The sequence below is a fragment of the Misgurnus anguillicaudatus genome, chromosome 10 (genome assembly GCF_027580225.2).
Source record: "Misgurnus anguillicaudatus chromosome 10, ASM2758022v2, whole genome shotgun sequence".
In the NCBI taxonomy this organism is placed as follows: domain Eukaryota; kingdom Metazoa; phylum Chordata; class Actinopteri; order Cypriniformes; family Cobitidae; genus Misgurnus; species Misgurnus anguillicaudatus.
The window spans coordinates 29,973,926-29,993,244 of record NC_073346.2 but is presented as its reverse complement, the minus strand read 5'-3'; the positions used below and the strand labels follow the sequence as shown (position 1 = coordinate 29,993,244).

Below are 19,319 nucleotides of genomic sequence, written 5' to 3'. Positions count from 1 at the left end.
AGTTAGAATTCAAAAACAAAATGGAGCTAAAACAGTGGATATGGTTATTGGTTATATGGTTATTGGTAAACATTATTCAATAGTCTGTGAATGGAACACAAGTACTTTTTCTTTGTTATGAGATCAGAAACATGTAGTATTCAAGTATCCTACTTAAGGTAAATTTTGATTCCCTCTTATTAGAGCTACATGAATAATCGTAAAAAGATCACAATCTCGAATTAAACTCCCACATGATCCCATTCTTCAATTATAACAATTCGTCTGTCTATTAAATCTGCGTTGCGGAGTCAGAGCAGTCATCGGTTTTTAAACAGTGGGTTGCGCATTCATTATTATTATCTTGCGCATGCAGATAATAACACAATGGACATTTAGCCTACACAAAAACAGATCAAAAAATGACTAGCAATGACAATTGTTTAATGTTTCGCTCATTTAAACTGCGTGTTTAAAGCGCAGATGAAGCTCACGTTCATTGTGCGTTGCTTTAACAGATCTGCAAATGTTGTGTTAGCGGTGTATTTGCACTTTACCGCTCAGTGCTGCCGACAATGCTAAAACGTTTTTGCTTTGGGGGCATGTTAGTTTATGTATTGTTTTGCAGGCCTTCGAAAATAATGTTTCCATCGTCTTCTTTTAGTTTCATTGGCGCTAACTAGCACCTGAAGTTCAAAACGGCAGAACAGTATAGCGCATGTTCAAGACAGTTGTTACTGACGAAGGTCAAGGATTTGGTGTTTTTTTTTACCGAAACCATAGTTCAAACGAACATTCCCAAGTTAAAAGCATAGTTCCTTGTTATTAGAATATGTAGACTTAAGTTGATCATGCTTTTAAACAAAATAAGCAAAAAACATGTAGTACATTCTATATCCATCATTCTAAATATGAAAAAAATATTTTACGTCTTTAAATTTGTAAACAGAATTAAAGCGCTGCATTTGAAAACTGCGCATGTGGGCAGTCCTACCAGCTTTAAGACCCTGGGGAATCCCTGGGAGGAGTGACATAAGAGGGAACTTGCGCATGAATTGAATATCTTGAAAATCACGATAAAAAAATCAGTCTTCCGATGCAATATATGTTATTTACAGCAATAATCTGACATTAAATTCGATAGTACTTCACCTCCCACGTGACATCATCAACTATGTTGTTAAACCAACATGGTTCAAACGATAAATGTGTGACAAAGTTACTATGCTTTTGGGAAACAGTCGTGACAAGTTAGTTAGTTTCTCCAACTATGCATCGTACTTTGTTGGGTCAGCAGCGAGTTACGTCGTTGTTCGGGAAACGCACCCCAGGAAACAAACGTCAAGACTGGCATTTGTCACTTAATATTTGCATTAGGCCTACTCAGAGAAGCGCCCAACCTTTTTGACGTTCTTGGCTGCTCTCAAGGCTTTCTCCGCCCCGCAGTCAGTCCCACAATGCACCACGTGAGCGTAAGGCTCAACTTTCATATGACTGCATTGAAAATCCTCTATGCTCGCATTTATACTGGCCGCGTGTGTTGCGGCTGTCTGTCTGTATACTGCAAATATAACAGTTTGCAATTAAAGCTATGTTAAAATTAACAACTTAGGAAGCCTCTTCAGTTTGTTTATTTTACTATATATAAAGGAAAATATGAAAATAAAAACTGCTCTCTACCAAAAGGGATTTACTGTGTATTCCTAATATTTCCATAAAAAAAAGGTGAGTCTTGAGACTATACAGTACCTGTCTAGGTGGGTCGTGAATTGAAAAAGTTTGGAAACCCTTATGTATGGGTTTTAAACAGCTCTTCAACCATGCAGTATCATTATTTCTTTCTGCATTGTGTTCAAAATATTTAAAGGATTAAAGAAGTAATTACTATAATAGTTTATAGTTTTCTTATAAACCTTTTGAAAGTATCTTTTATTCAGTAATGAAACATATATTTATTAGTGAAAAATGTATTTAAACCAATTAAACATTTTTAAAGGGATTGCAGCAATTCATATTTTGTCAGAAACTCTAGTAATTTTGTTTAGTTGGCATTCAGAGTTGTAGGAGAATCATGATCTTTATATGAAACAAAATGATTGTGATTCTCAATTTATCCAGAATCGTGCAGCTCTACCTCTTATGAACGAAACCTAGTTTTAATTTTATTAACATGTTGATAAAGTCTGTTTCATGCACTGCATTGCATTCTCTGTGAAAACTTTATTTAGAGCAGACTGCTGTTGTTCAAGGCTTAGACTTACTGTAGGATGGATGAATGAGAATCAAACGGAGGATTTAACTTCTTAAACTAAGTATTTTTCATGTTTTTAATTATGCAGAGTGCAGGAAGCATTTTAGTTGTTATTAGTTATCCTGGCATTATCTTAAGCTTTAGAATGAGCCTTTTGCCTGTCTGGCTCATCAAGAACTTTATTACCTGTGGTGCGAAAATAACGAAAGATGAACTACTTTAGAATGAAGATTAGCAAAGTTGTTTTATATTGGTAGGCTACTATCAGCTGTATCTTTGAAGTTCCTCCACCTTCATAAGCACTAGCAAGATGGTCTTGTAAATTCACAAAAATGCTGATTGCTTTTTAATATCGCTGCCTCTAGTAAGGTTTTATTGGTTGCATTGGCCTTTTCCTTAGAATTGAATTTTTTATGTGGTTTTTAATCTACATGTCTGCCAGTAGCAGAATCGACTGCGTGCCTGTTAGGGCTGCCATGCCACGCTGATGTCTGTAAGTGTATTTTGCAGGTGACCATTTTGCATACAGTAAGTAAAGCAGTTGCATAAGATTTTTTGGGACAAGTTTAAATAATTAATGCTGCTTTTATTGCATTTCAAGAAAGAAATGCATTTCATTTTTCCGCTATCAGCAATTATTTAAACACACTTGGGATCTATGGTAAAAGCATAGGCAGTGTAGTAGAAGATGCATTCTGTCCAGAGGTAGCATTACATTAATGCAAAGATTAAAAAACAATTAAAATAGAATTATGAGTGTTTTAGATTTGGGTGTCGAGTTTCAGTCTATTTTAATTTACTCATCCTCATGCCATCCAAGATATATATAATGCAGTGGCGGCCAGTGACTTCTTTTTTTTGAGGGCGCTTGATGCGAAGTTCGTCACAACATGTATGTAGCGCGTCATGTGTGTGGTTCCTCCTTATTTCAGAATATGTGTTTTGCGCGTCAAGAGATCCTGTGTGCATCATGTGTTTTGTCAAAATAAGTGCTCGTTGCAGATGCGTCTAAAGGGTTTATGATAAAAGAGACGCTCGCATTTGCCAGATACTCGCATAATCTCATCATTCATAATCAGAGTTTACTGTTAAGGGAGTGTCTTGCGTGTATTTTATGAATGTGAGCGTCTCTTTTGTCATGAACGGTTTTCACGCATGTGCAGCAGGCACTTGTTTTGACAGAACACGTGATGCACATGGCTCACATGATGCAACAAACATATTTTGGAAACGCAAGTAACACACGACACTCCGAACACTTATTTTGAATTTGCGCCCCTCGGATGAGCAGTCACGAGCCGCCACTGGTATAATGTTTTTCTTTGGTTGAACATGCTTATTTAATAATTTTATAGTAAATGCTGTCATGTAATCTTGAACAGATCCGAAAGCTAAATTAAAATATGACAGCACATCAATAACGTCAAATCTCATTGGTTCTTGGCTGTCTCGTGAGATGCGTGTTTCATCATAAGACCACATTAACACCCAAATGTGTTTGTTTACACATCAGTTTCTCAAAAAATAATCTCAAAATATTAATAATTTTCTCTCTTGCTTCTGAAGACATTTATTTACCCACTGGAGTCATTTGGATAACTTTATTGATGGATGTTTGTGCTTTTTGGAGCTTTGCCATTTATGTAAAAATAAGGATTTTAATATAAATTGTATTAAATTAAATTCATATTTATTTAGTTTAGATATATTTATTAGTTATAATCAACTAAAGAAAAGAACTCATATACACTTGTGATGGCATGGGGGTGAGTAAATTATGCATAAATTCATGGTTGAACGAACTATTCCTTTAAATAAAACAAAACTAAGATCTCCAGTCTCCTGAGATATTAAAGAGCAACCTTTGAGCAATAACATTTTAATCTAGGAAAGTATTGCATACTGATTCTCATTCCAGCGTTCACCTGCTCACAGGATGTTGTTAGTTATCATAGTGGTTTACTTTAATTTGTCTCCTAAAATGACCGTGATTTAGCTAGAGTCTGAATGCACGATCTCCAGCTGTCAACTCGAATGAATGTTTGCGTGTGTGTTTTTCAGCCAGCTTTTTTGAGTTATCGCGTCTCTCTCCAGGGCCCACAGACAGATGCAGAGTGTGGCGGCTAAACTGCTCGCAGCCTAATTCAAGTAAATTCCATATGGCATACTAATGCAAAATAGACTTTGATGTCATTGATAGGACAGATTTGAAATCTTGTTAAGTAGTATTTTTTTAGAACTGTCAGTGGAAATATGTGATGGTACTTCATATATACATGCACCGCATATCCTACATGCTTCCCAAAACCCTGATAGAAATCTACCCTGAGTGCGAGCTGGAATGGGGATTCTGTGACCGCTAGCACTGTGTGTGTACGTGTTTACAGATGTATGCAGGGTCCAAAATTAACTTCTGTTTATTTGTTCCAAGCCAATAAACTGTATTTTTATTTATTTTTTTATTAAAAACCAGTTAGCAAATTAGCAAAAACAAATTGTGTCAAAAAGTAGGGCAGATCATGTGACTTAACTTGAATTTATGCAGTCACAGTATTTTTCTTATTGGATATTTATTTTGGTTGCTAAATGCGGTGATACATGCAGTATGTGCAGAAGAAGGACTAAACTTTTAATGGTAAATGTTTCACGAATTGCGACATGCAGCTGTGCCGTTTACTTAATGGGCTTTATGCCCAGCTGCACTGCTTCCTGGACTTCAGCCAGCTCTTTGTTTCCTGTCTGCCATTGTTGGACGGGCTGATTAATCCAGGTGTGTCTGATTATTGTTATTGTGACTGCTGAGGTCAGGCATACCTGGATTAATCAGTTTGTCCAATAATGGCAGACAGGAAACAAGAAGCTGGCTGAGGTTCGGGAGGTGGTGCAGCTGGGCATAAAGCCTATTGAATAGTAGGGCTGTCACGATGATGAAATTTGGCTGACGGTTAATTGTTTAATAAATTGTGACGATTATGACGATTAATTGCCTGTTTATTGCTTTGAGATTTAATTATCATACATTTTTTGTTTACGAAAGAATTTTCATAGATTGTTGTGATTATTTAAATGAAATCTTTTGCAAGGTTTATCTGGCAGTAAATATTTATACACATAACACATTTTTAAAAGTAATCTGATACTGTCTTATTTATACAGGCACTACAGCTCCCCCTTGTGTTTTTTAGAGAGATCTGCAATCATTGCGGTGATCTGAAATTATTGCGATAAGGTCAAACAATTGCAATGAGATGATTATTTAATCGTTGTGACAGCCCTATTGAATAGTTCACGTTTCTTTGATGAAATTACTGTAAATCAGCGATGGCCAGACTGCCATTCTTACGATTCGATTCTTGTTCATTTTGGACCTTGGACATGCGTGCATTTAGAGCGTGTGTGTGGTTTTATGTCAGTGTATATGTGTATTTCAGTGTATTGATTTGACTTTGCAGTCAGATGACAGTGCCACTGTACAATATGACCCTCAAATGTGCCAAGTGCGGAGTTATCTCTTCGGCTGACGTTTCCACCACAGCTACCAGTAACGCCATGTTAGTCCCGCTAATTATTTATCAACTTTTTAATGCTCTGCCTTTTTGCTTTCTTTCTGCATATTTTTTGCCTCACCCCTTTCTCTTCCGGTTTTCTCCCCTCATTCATGTCCTCACCATTCTGTTATGTAAGAAGTGATTAGCAAAGGTAGCACTACAGTAAATCATCCCGATGAGTCCATTTTGAAGCCTTTCTGCGTGTGTGTGTTTGTGTGAGGGTGCATATGTGTTTGCAGTGTATATTTTAACATTTAAAAATGTTAAAAATGACCATGGTAACAATTATTTCTGCCACAATTGTATTATTTTGCTATCTAAAGAGTAGTGATGTTTGCTGCATTGGCTGGTAACTGGTTCTGCCTTGTCGATTTACAAAACGATTAGCTGTCCCTTGTGTCAGACCCAGAATTTATTCTTTGTTTTCTTTGTACATGTGTCATCTTAATTACTTTAAATTTATGTAAATGCATGTGTTAATGATATAAATATTTAAATTTATGTAAATGTATTTGTGCTATACCTCTACCTACATCTGGTATATCACTAGCGACCCACTCTCTAGTAATCAATCTAGTTTCATTTACATCAGCTACATTATACGGGTTTGTAGCAACATTTAACATGCTGTTGTTGACTTGCACACTCTAAATTCTGCTAGGTTATTTTTACCCAACCATGAGTTAAAACAACCCAGGATTGCATTAAAGGAAAACACCACCGTTTTTTCAATATTTTACTATGTTCTTACCTTAACTTAAATGAATTAATACATACCTATCTTTTATCGGTGCGTGCACTTTTGGTCTTTGTGCAGTGCTTCTTGAGTGTGTTGGCATTTGGCCTGGCCCCATTCATCCCTATGGCTCCAAACAAAAGTTTTATTTTGTGCCACCATACTTACTCGTGTAACTACTCATGTAGCAGTCTTTAAATAGGGAAAACATGGAAGTGTTTGGTGGCTTCTAAAGCTGTTTGGAGACATAGGAATGAATGGGGCTAGGCTAAATGCTAACACATTCACGAGGTGCTGTGCAGAGATTGAAACTGCATGCGTTGAAAAAGGTAGGTATGTATTAATGTGTCTATAGTTGAGGTGGAAACATAGTAAAATACTGAAAATGGTGGTGTTTTCCTTTAAAACAATCCAGCATAGGTTTATTTATTAACCCAACATGTGTTCTGTCCAATATTTACCCAGCATTGGGTAAAACATTACCCATAGTTTTACCCATAAACATTAACTGTAATAGTTTTTGGTAGAAACTGTGGGTACCATTGCACATCTTGTAAGGTGTAGTAATAGAAGTGCTTTCAAATATTTGACTGTAAGACTACACTCCGGATTATTTTCAACCCAGCGTTGTGTCAGAAAGGATGAACCCGACTCATTGGGTTACATTAACTTGAAAATGTTAAAGGAACAGTATGTAAGAAAATTATATCAATTAATCATAAAATGGCCCTGATATGTCACTAGACATTAAGAAATCATTTTCATTCCAAATACTTATATTACTCACATCAGTGGTCTGGTCAGGATATTGTCATTTAAAAAGTGGAGTTGCAGCCCTCAACTGATGTTTATGTTGTCATTTTGTGTATTGGCCACCAGTTGTGTGATTGCAGTACCAGTTTTAGCCACAAGTTTTGTGATTGCAATACCAGTTTTGGCCACAATCCTACATACTGTTCCTTTAATATTTACCCAACAATGGGTTAAAACAAACCAACATAGGTTAAACAACCTAATGGGCTTGTAACCCGAGAGTTGCCGTTTCGAGTCTTACGGCAAGCAGGTTGAGACCGAGGTGCCCTTGAGCAAGGCTCCTTAACCTGAAATGCTCTCCAGGCGCTGCAGTAACAGCTGCCCACTGCTCAGTGTGTGTGTTCACAACTTGCAGTGTGTGTGTTCAATATTAACTGGATATGTTAAATGCAGAGGTCACATTCCAAGTATGGGTTACCATACATTGGTCATTATGTCACTTTTTTCACTTTTATGTACTGTATATTTATATATTGCCGTTTGTATACATACATTAGCAGAGAGTGAGGTGGTGAAAGATCAGAAAGGTTTTTTTGTATACATAATATGTAGATGCTTGAGTCCAGAATATTACAGTAAATACAGTCTGCGTAATGGACTATAATCTTAAAGGTATTAGCCATTTTCCAACAAGCCTTATTTTTCATATAAACTCTTTGCTATGCTGGTTTAAAAAGTGTTAAGTAGTTATGCATTTTCTCAACTGTAAGGTACTCTGCATTTCACTTAAACCATATGTTTTACCACGTATTTTTTACTTGAAATTAAAACAGGCTTGATTTATAACTTAAGCATTTAATAACAACAAACTAATCAAAATTATTTTGATATTTTATCTATTTATAAATGTTAAGACAGACGTTCTCAGTGCATCATTACCCTTCATAAGTAAAATCTATAAAAATATAGACGTCCTATAACTTGTCCAATAAACCATAATAGCCAGTAAACCCAGTAAATGGACTTAGGTGGTTTTGTATCTGTATGTGGGAGTGTGTGTGTGTGTGTGCTTATGTGTGTTAAATAGACAAATACAGAAAAATCTATCAGATTAAGAAAAATCATTACAATAAAAATAATAAAGAGCCAGAGATATTTAAATTGTGTGATTCATTTAAGCATGTTGGCCCTTCCCTCCAAATCCACAATCATGGGAGAGTTCTTTCCCAAAGACCACTGCTGTGTCTACATGCCATCATCCTCTCATTCGTCCACTTTTTCCTCTGTCTTTCATTACTTCTTATTTTAGCTTCTTTTGGCTTTTTTTTACCTGTTGCACCTGTTCTCATTTGTTTAAACTGTGATGAACCTACATGTTTTGAGTATATTGATATTGTTCAGAGTATAATCAACAAAAAGGGCAAAAGTACCTTATTTTTTAAATTGTATTGACCAAAGTATTGATTTAAATATTCAGATACTCGTGTTTTACCTGAAATCATACAATCATAATTTAAAACACTTGTTAGACCCCAAGAAATTCATAAGATGCATGATAAATATAACTTAATGTTCTGAGAATTTTCTAGCCATAGTCATTTTTTTAGAGAAGTATTATTCTTTGGTTTTGCCCTCTTTGTCATTCTTTGTCAAGTTGTTGTGATTTCTATTAAGTACCCTCTGATTGTAATTCTGGTCCTGTCCTGTAGGGCGTCGCTGTGGAGCTCCTGTGTTGTATTGCCATTACTGGCACTCACATGGATGTCTGCAGTCCTGGCCATTACTGACCGCCGTTCAGCCCTGTTTCAAATCCTTTTTGCTGTTTTTGACTCCCTCGAGGGCTTTGTTATAGTGATGGTACATTGCATTCTACGCAGAGAGGTGAGTGAACCGAACTTTATGTTTTGAGTTAATCTTACATTTTTTAGTTTAGATTGAAAAGTTCACATAAGATTTTGGTGACTCCTTAGGTGCAAGAAGCCGTTAAGTGTCGAGTCGTCGATCGCCAGGAAGATGGAAACGGAGACTCCGGTGGATCTTTCCAGAATGGCCATGCACAGCTGATGGTGACTTGCTGTTACAATAAGCCTCACCTTTCATGTATTTTTCTATTAAACACAAAAACATAATTGAAGCTTCCGTCTTGGTGAAACATGCTTCCTGTGTTCTCCAGACTGACTTTGAAAAGGACGTGGACATAGCTTGTCGATCAGGTATGTCTTACAACTTAATTTTGAGTCAATGATTGACTCCCCTTAGTTGCCGTGAGATCCCATGAGAGGTGCAGCCGGCTGTTTTGACAAGATGCGCCCATAATGCATTTCGTGCGAGCAGAATGTGATCTGCTATTAGAGATAAATTTGACTTGTCTGTTCCCTTGCTGTGCCTCAGATCTGTCGGCCTGTCCTAATTACGTCCCGCCTGACGTTGCATTATCAAATGGTAGCTTTCTTCTCCGATATCTATCAGAAATGATATGGTGATGATTTGGCTAGAAGATATATCATGCAAGCATCTGGAAATATAGACTTGGATGTGATGACAGCAAGATATTTTGGGGTTTATTTTGAAGTGTAAAGGAATAGGAATTAAGGCTTTCTTTTATGTAGTTTCTCTAAGGCCTTATCTTATGACTTGCATTAACATCAGTGCATTTACTGTAACTCTAAAGTCAAACTTAAGTGTTGTGCACAGGTCAAGCATTGTAATAAAATCCTCAGTTTGATAAAGTTTTCATAAAATTTCATTCAAATTATACGTTTTATTCTAATTATTAATTTTACATTGATTTCAATCTTTACCTTACTCAGTATAACCTTAATATTTTTAATATATACTAGAGCAGAATGTTCTTTACATTATGTAGGATGATTTTATCATTCATAAGACTATCTGCAGTGGTATATACACCGCGTTCCAAATTATTATGCACATGCCATTTTTGTTTATTTTTTCAATACAGGCAGTTATATGACAGTGTGGATGTTATTCTATTTAAATGAAATAAAAGTGTCAAAAGATACTTTGCAAAATAAATATGCAAAATATGCTGTTCCAAATTATAAAGCAAGTTGTAGTTCTCATACAATATGGGTATGAAAAATATCTTTCTAAAGGCTGAAAAGCGTGTATTATCTTAAAACAGCAAATTATTTCACAATTTATTTTTGTTGGATCTAAACAGAAATTATTGAACTATTACAAGATTTATGAGTGATCACAGTACAGAAAGATTTGACTAATAAAGGCTTTTTAAAATATTTTTTTAGGAAAATATTAGGAAAAGGCAGCAATAAAAAGCCATCGTTTAGAAGCAAACATGTATTTAAACCTGCTGGCGTCTCTGGAACCCCATGAACCCCTTTAAGGATTAGTCAATTTTCTTGGAAGAAAATGATCCAGATCATTTGCTCACCACCATGTCATCCAAGGTGTTGATGTCTTTCTTTGTTTGGTTGAGAAGAAATTGTGTTTTTTGAGGAGAACATTCCAGGATTTTCCTCATTTTAATGGACTTTAATGGACACCAACACGTAACAGTTTTAATACAGTTTAAAATCACAGTTTCAAAGTAGCTTCAAAGGACTCTAAACGATCCCAAACGAGGCATAAGGGTCTTATCTAGTGAAACGATTGTCATTTTTGACAAAAAAAATTAAAAATATGCACTTTTAAACCACAACTTCTCGTCTATCTCCGGTCCTGTGACGCCCGAGCGCGACCTTGCGTAATTGCATAATGCCGTGGAAGGTCACGTGTTACCATTTTAAACAATAAACTGACACAAAGACATTAATTAGTATCATTCGACATACAACAACGTCGGAACGGTCCTCTTTTCCACACTTGTAAACACTGGGGCGTAGTTTCAATACGTCATCCGTGATGAAGAATTGCGTGAGGTCGCGCTGGCGCATCACAGGACGGGAGGAAGACGAGAAGTTTAAAAGTGCATATTTTTTATTTTTGACAATTGTTTCGCTAGATAAGACCCTTATGCCTCGTTTGGGATCGTTTAGAGTCCTTTATAAACTCTGTTGAAACTTCAATTTTAAACTGCATTAAAACTGTTATGTTTTGGGGTAGATTAAAGTCCATTTAAAATGAGAAAAATCATGGAATGTTTTCCACAAAAAACATAATTTCTTCTCGACTGAACAAAAAAAGACATCACCATTTTGGATGACGTGGTGGTGAGTAAATTATTTGGATTTTTTAAAGAAAATTGACTAATCCTTGTATGGGATCCTTTAGTGCATAAAGCTGTATTTCTATTCTTCCCCCAAACCAAAACTTGCAAAAATGAAACATTTTCTGTGAGCTCAGAATACTAGAAGACTATTTTCAAACAGTTTTATTCATTGATATGCCATAAAACACTGAATAGTAGATATTAATGTTATTCTGGATTGTTGGTGAATAGCCACTATGTTCAATCAAGACTGTAACATTAGGGAGAGGTGCCAGCTGATTTGGACAGGAATATTGGGAAGTAAGATGGTAGGTCCCTTTAGGATCATGAGGGGGTCAAAAGGGCATCTAGAAGATATGCAGGGTTCCTAAAAAGATGTTTTTTCACAACGGGATATAAAGGGAATCATGCCTTCTGAAATAAATTTACTTTCATGGAGGATATGCTCATATATTATTATATTACTTGTGTAAATACATTATTTATTTTACATTGTGTTTGTTTTTTTGAAAAAAATTATCTGTCCATGCAGCACATTTGACAGATATCTGTTTTTGGATCATTATAATCCATTATATCATTATAAATTTGCATAATAATTTGAAACAGCATATGTTGCATATTTTTCAAAGTATTAAAGCATTTTTTGACATTTTTATTTAATTTAAATATAATAACATCCACACTGTCATATAACTGTTGAGGTAAAATAAAATTCCTAAACTTGCTGACTGTATTGGAAAAATAATCAAAAATGGCATATGCATATAAATTTGGAGCGCGGTGTAAAGCAATTTTACGATATTAGACACTTTAGTTGAGAGGTGCATTGAAACCTCGATTCAAGCTTTTAACGTATTTACATTAGAAGCATCTATTTGGCTTTATTTAGCTGTGCACCATATTTGAGGTCATGATTTATCATAATTTGTGCTGATCAGAGATTTGTGCTTCTATCAATCAGCATACGTTCTCATTTCACCTACTAATAATTTTGTCCATTTTGATTTGCAGGCACCATGAAGCGTTCTTCCCTACAGGGTGAGGAGAAAGTAGCTTCACAGCAGATGACAGTACAGAAAGGATCCAACTTCAACACACTTCCTGCCAGCATGGCAAAGGTCCACCTGCAAAACGTCGCCGACTACGCCAGCCACACTCTCACCATGCGCCGTGAAAAGGGCGCCATCGCCGGGGTCAGCACGGAGCTACCCGGAGCCAAATCTATTTATATATGTGATGGAGAGCTGTTTAAGCAGCTGGACGGAGATCACAACAGGGCTCCGGGAGACAGTGGCGGACCCGAAGGTGGAGGAACCAACCAAGGTTACGTCCTCTTGCCCAACAACAACAACACTCTCAGGCCCGCAAAGGGCGTGAAGGAGGACCAAGCCACCAAATACAACATCGGCATCGAACAGTTACCGCAGACTAGGCTTATTCACCTGGCCAACACAGGTGGCTCGGATCCCATCCCGGGGTTTGGGCTGAAAAGCTTGCCGACGGATCGAGTTAGTGTTTCCTGCTCAGATAAGGACTCCCCCTTGCAGACAAAGCAGAACATCTCCAATGAATCTCAGGGGATAAATAATACATGTGAGCAAGGGGACATGGGCAACTCTGGCATGATGTCCAAGAGTGAGACAATCTCCACACTGTCTATGAGCTCTCTGGAGGTAAGACATTATTATGTGATTGCAAACATTAGCATGAAAGATAAATATGGTTTTTTTAAGGAATGTAGACTGTGCATCATGGTTTGTAGGTTTAAATCACATTCCCAATGATTGCTTTTTAAAAGACTATATTTGATGGTTGACAGTCTGAAGAATATAAATGTGCAACTCCATAGACGTCATTTGACATCTGGGTGCCTTGCTTGTAAAAATCACATTTTCTTGTCGTTGCCATACCGTCCACCTTCTTTCTCAGTCATGATTATTTCTAATAACTGACAGACACTTTGGGTTTTTGTCCAAGAAGACATGCTGTAGACCCATCTGCCTGCAAGTCTGTGAATTCGCATCAATGTTTGTCATATTAGCCACAAGGGAGCGAGTGTCCTAATTTGTGCATGAAGGAGAGCGAGGCGCCTGCATAGAAAAGTGTCAGAATAACATTTCATCTGACATCGGCGAAATGCGCGCGTTCACTTATTTTCAACAAATACTGATGCCACATCAAAACATTTTAATGGAATGATAAATCTGCCGTTTTAAAAGTAGTGCACTTTGAAGAAATGACAGGAAGCTACAAAAATTGTGCCACTTTGCATCTGCAATTATCCCTTTTTGGAAAAAGTCTCTGGAAAGGTCAGGTTTTGCTCGTGTTTTAAAAGGATGCAGATGACAAGCGTAGATTCCTCCTCACCTCGGGGCAAACAAGTTCCCAGAATGCATTGCGGGTCCACAGCTGCAGCCGTGCTCGGAGCATGCAGAATGTCAGACTGCCCTCAGACGCTCTCCGACAGGCTAAGGAAAGGCCATGCGGTCACAAGCTGTTTACTGCACGCGCATGCCAGGAGCTCAGCAAAACACACTGTATACATTTTCTTTTAAGTGTTTCTGTAGCATAACTAGTAGAACGTCATGCGTTTGATCCCAGGATATGCACATAGGAATAAAATGTATTGCTTGAATGCACTGTAAGTCACTTTGGATAAAAGCAAAGATATATAACACCACCGTTTTTTAATATTTTACTATGTTCTTACCTCAACTAAGATGAATTAATACATTGCGAATCTGTTAGCATTTAGCCTAGCCCCATTTATTTCTTAGGATCCAAGTCCCGCCTCCAAGTAAAAAAGAGTCAATTGTCAAAAGGAATTCTCTGGAAGAGGAACTTTCTGTTTTAACAAGACCTCGATGTGTTGCAAATATGGCGGCGGAGTGACTTCCTTAAAAGGACTTTGATAAAAACCTCTGTCAAATAAGAATTTAGCACAGATGATGAAATCCTTTGTTTCTTTTTCTCTTTGTAGAGACGAAAATCGCGCTATGCAGAGTTGGACTTTGAGGTGAGTATATGCATGATCTTCTGTACCTCAGATGTAATGTGTTTAATGTTTTATTCAATTCCTTGCAAGTTTTTAGTCCTGCTTTTCCTTACAGAAGATCATGCATACACGGAAGCGCCACCAAGACATGTTCCAGGACTTAAACAGGAAGATACAGCATGCAGAGAAGGACAGAGATTCTCCACCAGTGGATGGGAAGGCTGGAAAGAGATGGAGCGTGTCCTCGGGAGGCAGTGATAAAACCAACCTTAGTGTACGATTACAAATTAATTACATCCGCTACTACCAATTTGTATCTTTTAATTTAGTGTTTACATGTGTTTACAAAATATTTACAATATGATATGTAGCAAGAAAATGGGGAGAAAAGAAGGAGCGCGAGCGGTGCTAAATTAAATAAATAAATGGAACCAAACTCACGTTTAAACCTCTAAACTCCCAAAACTCAAAACAAAGAGAGAAAACAAAGGCATCCAAGACACCTTACCTAAACTACACTCTTTAACCAAAAAGTTGGGAAAAAATGGGTGGCACTCGCTACTAACCTAGTGTACTAATAAACAGTGTTGGGGGTAACGCATTACAAGTAACGCGCATTACCTAATGATATTACTTTTCTGAAGTAACATAAAGTAGCGCATTATTTGAGTTACTTTTAAAAAAAGTAATGCAAGTTACTTTTCAGTTTAATTGTACTGAATTAAACGTAACATATTAACGTAGAATTACTCACTCTGTGTGCATGAGCGGGAACGGTTTGAGTTAGAAACGGAGATGGCAGGCCACAGCTTGACATTTTTGCGATCATAAAAAAACCCTGCAAGTCCTGAAAGATATCAAGCCTCAGCCAAGTAAGAAAAAGTAAGGCAAAAATAACTTAAAAGTAACGTAAGCATTACTTTCCATGAAAAGTAACTAAGTAACGCAATTAGTTACTTTTTGGAAAGTAACTTAATATTTTAATGCATTACTTTTACAAAGTAACTTTCCCCAACACCGCTTGCAAAATGTATTTAACGTGACATCCTTACCTGTTCGCTCCTGTCTAACATACAAAACACGGGATAAATAGGTAAACAGAGTAACGTGCACACACAAAAATACAAGCAATAGTAGCAGTAATGTAATGTAGCAACTTGGCAAAGAGATGGGGTTTAACACCGACGCTGTAGCGTGCTCTTTTATGGGGACGGGGTGTTTGTGGGTTGGTGGACCCTGGGGTCTCAGTTATAAAGCGTGCGTATGCACAAAACGAGGCTGGAAATATGCGCACGCCATTTTCCCACGCAAAGGATGTGAAATATAAAAAACAAACTTGACAGGGGAATGTGCTTGAAGGGTGGGATCTGAGGATGATTCATGTACGCATACTTGCAGGTGATCTGTGATTTATAAAGGGATATATAATTTTTTAGCATATGCCATTTTTGTCTTTTGTGCATACGTAGACTTTTAGTCAGGATCGTACGCACAGTTTTATAAATGATACCCCTGGTAATGACGTCAGCTGGCAGGGGTGAAAATAGTGCTGGCCAATGGCGTCGTCTATTGTCTGAGAAAATAATAGAAAGAGAGTCGAAGGGAAAACACAAACAAACGGCATACGGATGTAACATTTCTTAAGAAATCTTCAGGTTGTTTCCACAAAATCCAAAAGGAAAAATATGAGTCTTAAAGGGATAGTTCACCCAAGAATGTAAATAATGTCATTAATGACTCACCCTCCTGTCGTTGCAAACTCGTAAGACCTCTGTTCATCTTTAGAACACAGTTTAAGATGTTTTTTATTTAGTCCGAAAGCTTGTTGACCCTTCATTGAAAATCTGTGTACGGTATACTGTCCATGTCCAGAAAGGCAACAAAAACACCATCAAAGCAGCCCATGTGACACCAGTGGGTCAGCCAGAACGTGCCGAAGCATCGAAAATACACCCTGGTCCAAAAATAAAAAAAATTACGACTTTATTCAGCATTGTCTTCTCTTCCACGTCTGTTATGAAGCGCATGCGCGAGACTAAAGTCACGTGACTGGAGTGACGCGACTGACGTGTTATCCTCAGTTAACCTTTTTTTTTTTCAAACTTACAACGTGTGTCTCCTTCAGACTGTAAACGAAGCCCGGACACACACACACACACACACAAAAAAGAACAGCTGGGGCGCACCAGATAACACGTCAGCCGCGTCGTACGTCATCTGCGTCACTGCAGCCACGCGACTTTAGTCTCACACATGCACTTCACAACAGACGCGGCAGAGAAGACAAAGCTGAATAAAGTCGTAATTTTTGTTATTTTTGGGCCAAAATATATTTTAGATGCTTCAACACATTCTAACTGACCGACTGATGTCAAATGGACTGCTTTGATGATGTTTTTATTACCTTTCTGGACATAGACAGTATACCGTACGCAGATTTTCAATGAAGGGTCAATAAGCTCTTGGACTAAATATAAAACATCTTAAACTGTTTTCCGAAGATGAACGGAGGTCTTACGAGTTTGGAACGACATGAGGGTGAGTCATTAATGACATTATGTTCATTTTTGGGTGAACTATCCCTTTAAGAAAATTATAATTTGAATATGTAAATATTTTAGGCATTTAACTGTACTGCAAACTATTAAGAGAACATTCGTCATAAAACTTAATATAAACAGCTTTCATTTTCTTAGTGCAAAATATAGTTAGATTTTTTTTACACAAAATTTCTAGACATCTGACATCTTAAAAATTCATACTAACAAGTTCATCTTTCCACAACGCAGGACAAGCAGCAGACTCCCAGTAAGCGGGCATGGGAGGGAATCAGGAAGACTCACTCCCCACCATCATGGGTACGTAAGGAGCTGGAACCCCTGCAGGCCTCTCCTCTAGAGATGCAAGCAGTGGAGTGGGAAAAAGCCAGCGCCACGATCCCTCTGGTGGGCCAAGAGATCATGGACCTGCAGACGGAGGTCTGAATTGACCCCCTAAGCAAATCTGGCAAAACAGAACAAAAACTCTACTTGCAGGGAAAAGGGATTTTATGTGAACAAGAATGCGTGGAAGAAATGATGTTGTGAGAGAGACAGAAAGAGAAAAATCAAAGAGAGTCTCAGAAAGCAACATGGAAATGTGGCTGTGCAATTTATTTTTTATCCTGGAATGGCCTTTTCCTTAATGTCAAAGCGAATCATAACACTTCTGAAAAAAAGCAGGTCTGAGCCTGTTGCTATGGTAACGAGTTGGCACTACCAAGAATGGCTAAACTGGGCAACTTAAGCGGTCATCCTCTTTGGCATTCTGGGATGTTGCCATGGGAACACTGGGAGTGACTGACAGAAATTCAAGATCAGATGAGCCTTAGTGAGTGGCCTTCAATTTCTTACACTTCTGGATATACACAAACACACACACATTAGCGATTTTGTCATTAAAGATCTATTATGGTATAGAAATGTAGACGTACTGAACTGGAAACTACAGAGAGCTTTCAAACTGCCCAGCGGGAATCTGGAAAGACACGTGATGCACTCATTCTAAATATTATTGTTGTTGTTGCTATCTGTGTGAGACACAACACATGCATATTAATGTGGCGTGAGGGGCGACATGATTGGTGAGATGCCCGTCGCCCACAATGCAGTGCCCAAAGCCATCTGCATATGACTGTTAATGTATCAACAAAAAAACGCCCCCCAGGAAAACCCCTCGGAGCCAGTATCGCCCACAGCAGTGCCACTCATGCCCACATCATAGCCACTGTGCTGTTGTGTGCAACGCGCCGACCTGTGGATGCTTTAAAGACGTCAGTGAAAATCGCAGATTGATCAAGTCAGCATGAGATTTGTATCAAGCATCCACCTATCAGCGAATTCCTCAATGACTGAGGCAGGGCCGGAGGATCTGCGGTCTATTGTGTGAATCGATACGATATCATTCGCTTGACGTTAAGCCAGAATAACTGGAGGAGAACTGTCTCAAGAATTATGAAATGGAATAGTTATGACTTATATATAGTTATGATATATATATATACATACACTATTATATGACACTGCAGAGGGGTGTTATTCTCTGGTCAGGTTGTGGTTGCACACAGAGAAAGCACAAGACTCTCTCGTCGGAGTCCTGTTGTACAGCATTGTAATTATTTCCAGAAGAGTTTTAGCCTATAAATATCTTTCTTACTGTGCTTGGGGATTATTGTTATCATTATTATAGATATCATCGCGATTCTGAGATCCCCAAATCTCATCGGGTTACCGGACTATATCAGTGTTCTGTAACTTTATGTAACGGTGTGTATTTTGGTATCACTGACTGTCACTCCAGATGATACGTGCTTGCCTGATTTCCCCCGTCCTCTCTCCTTCCTGCCCTCCTCCACACACCTTTTTTAAGTTCCCTGGGGTTTCTTTGTTATTGTACAGTTTTCAGAGCACAAAATGAATGTGTCATATTTCTAATAAAAAGTATATCTATAATAAACGGCAAGGTGTCATATTTAACTGCTGCTGCCTTTTGATATACAGCAGAAGGGTTCTCCATTTACAAAATGAAATTAAATAAATACACTCTTGAAAATAAAGGTGCTACAAAATGTCATAGAAGAACCATTTTTGGCTGTATGGTTCCATAAAGAACTTTTGACATCGGAAGAACCTTTCTGTTCCACAAAAACTTTATACTATAAAAAGGTAAGACAGAAATGTTTAATTTTTAGGATCTTTTGACTAAATCTGATCATGGACCACAAAACCATCCATAAGTTGCACGGGTATATTTGTAGCAAAATTCAACAAAGCATTGTGGGTCAAAATGCTTGTATATTATTTTCGTCATCATTAGGATATTAA

At 37.6% G+C, this 19,319-nt stretch overlaps 1 protein-coding gene across 15 annotated transcripts in view; it reads left to right on the top strand.

The window, feature by feature from the left end:
- The window catches only part of adgrb1a (adhesion G protein-coupled receptor B1a), a 148,843-nt gene extending 129,884 nt beyond the window's left edge, over positions 1 to 18,959 (top strand). For 9 of the 15 annotated variants that reach the window (XM_073872345.1, XM_073872344.1, XM_073872343.1 and 6 more), the window contains 8 exons: positions 5,683 to 5,781; positions 8,977 to 9,148; positions 9,238 to 9,333; positions 9,441 to 9,480; positions 12,474 to 13,135; positions 14,443 to 14,478; positions 14,573 to 14,731; positions 17,247 to 18,958. In XM_073872345.1, the coding sequence (XP_073728446.1) occupies positions 5,683 to 5,781; positions 8,977 to 9,148; positions 9,238 to 9,333; positions 9,441 to 9,480; positions 12,474 to 13,135; positions 14,443 to 14,478; positions 14,573 to 14,731; positions 17,247 to 17,441 (1,459 nt within the window). In that variant the 3' untranslated portion in view covers positions 17,442 to 18,958. Of the gene's footprint in view, positions 1 to 5,682; positions 5,782 to 8,976; positions 9,149 to 9,237; positions 9,334 to 9,440; positions 9,481 to 12,473; positions 13,136 to 14,442; positions 14,479 to 14,572; positions 14,732 to 17,246 lie in introns of all 15 variants that reach the window. The other 6 variants (XM_073872356.1, XM_073872355.1, XM_073872357.1 and 3 more) reach the window with 4 other exon arrangements.
- The last annotated feature ends 360 nt before the right edge of the window (positions 18,960 to 19,319 follow it).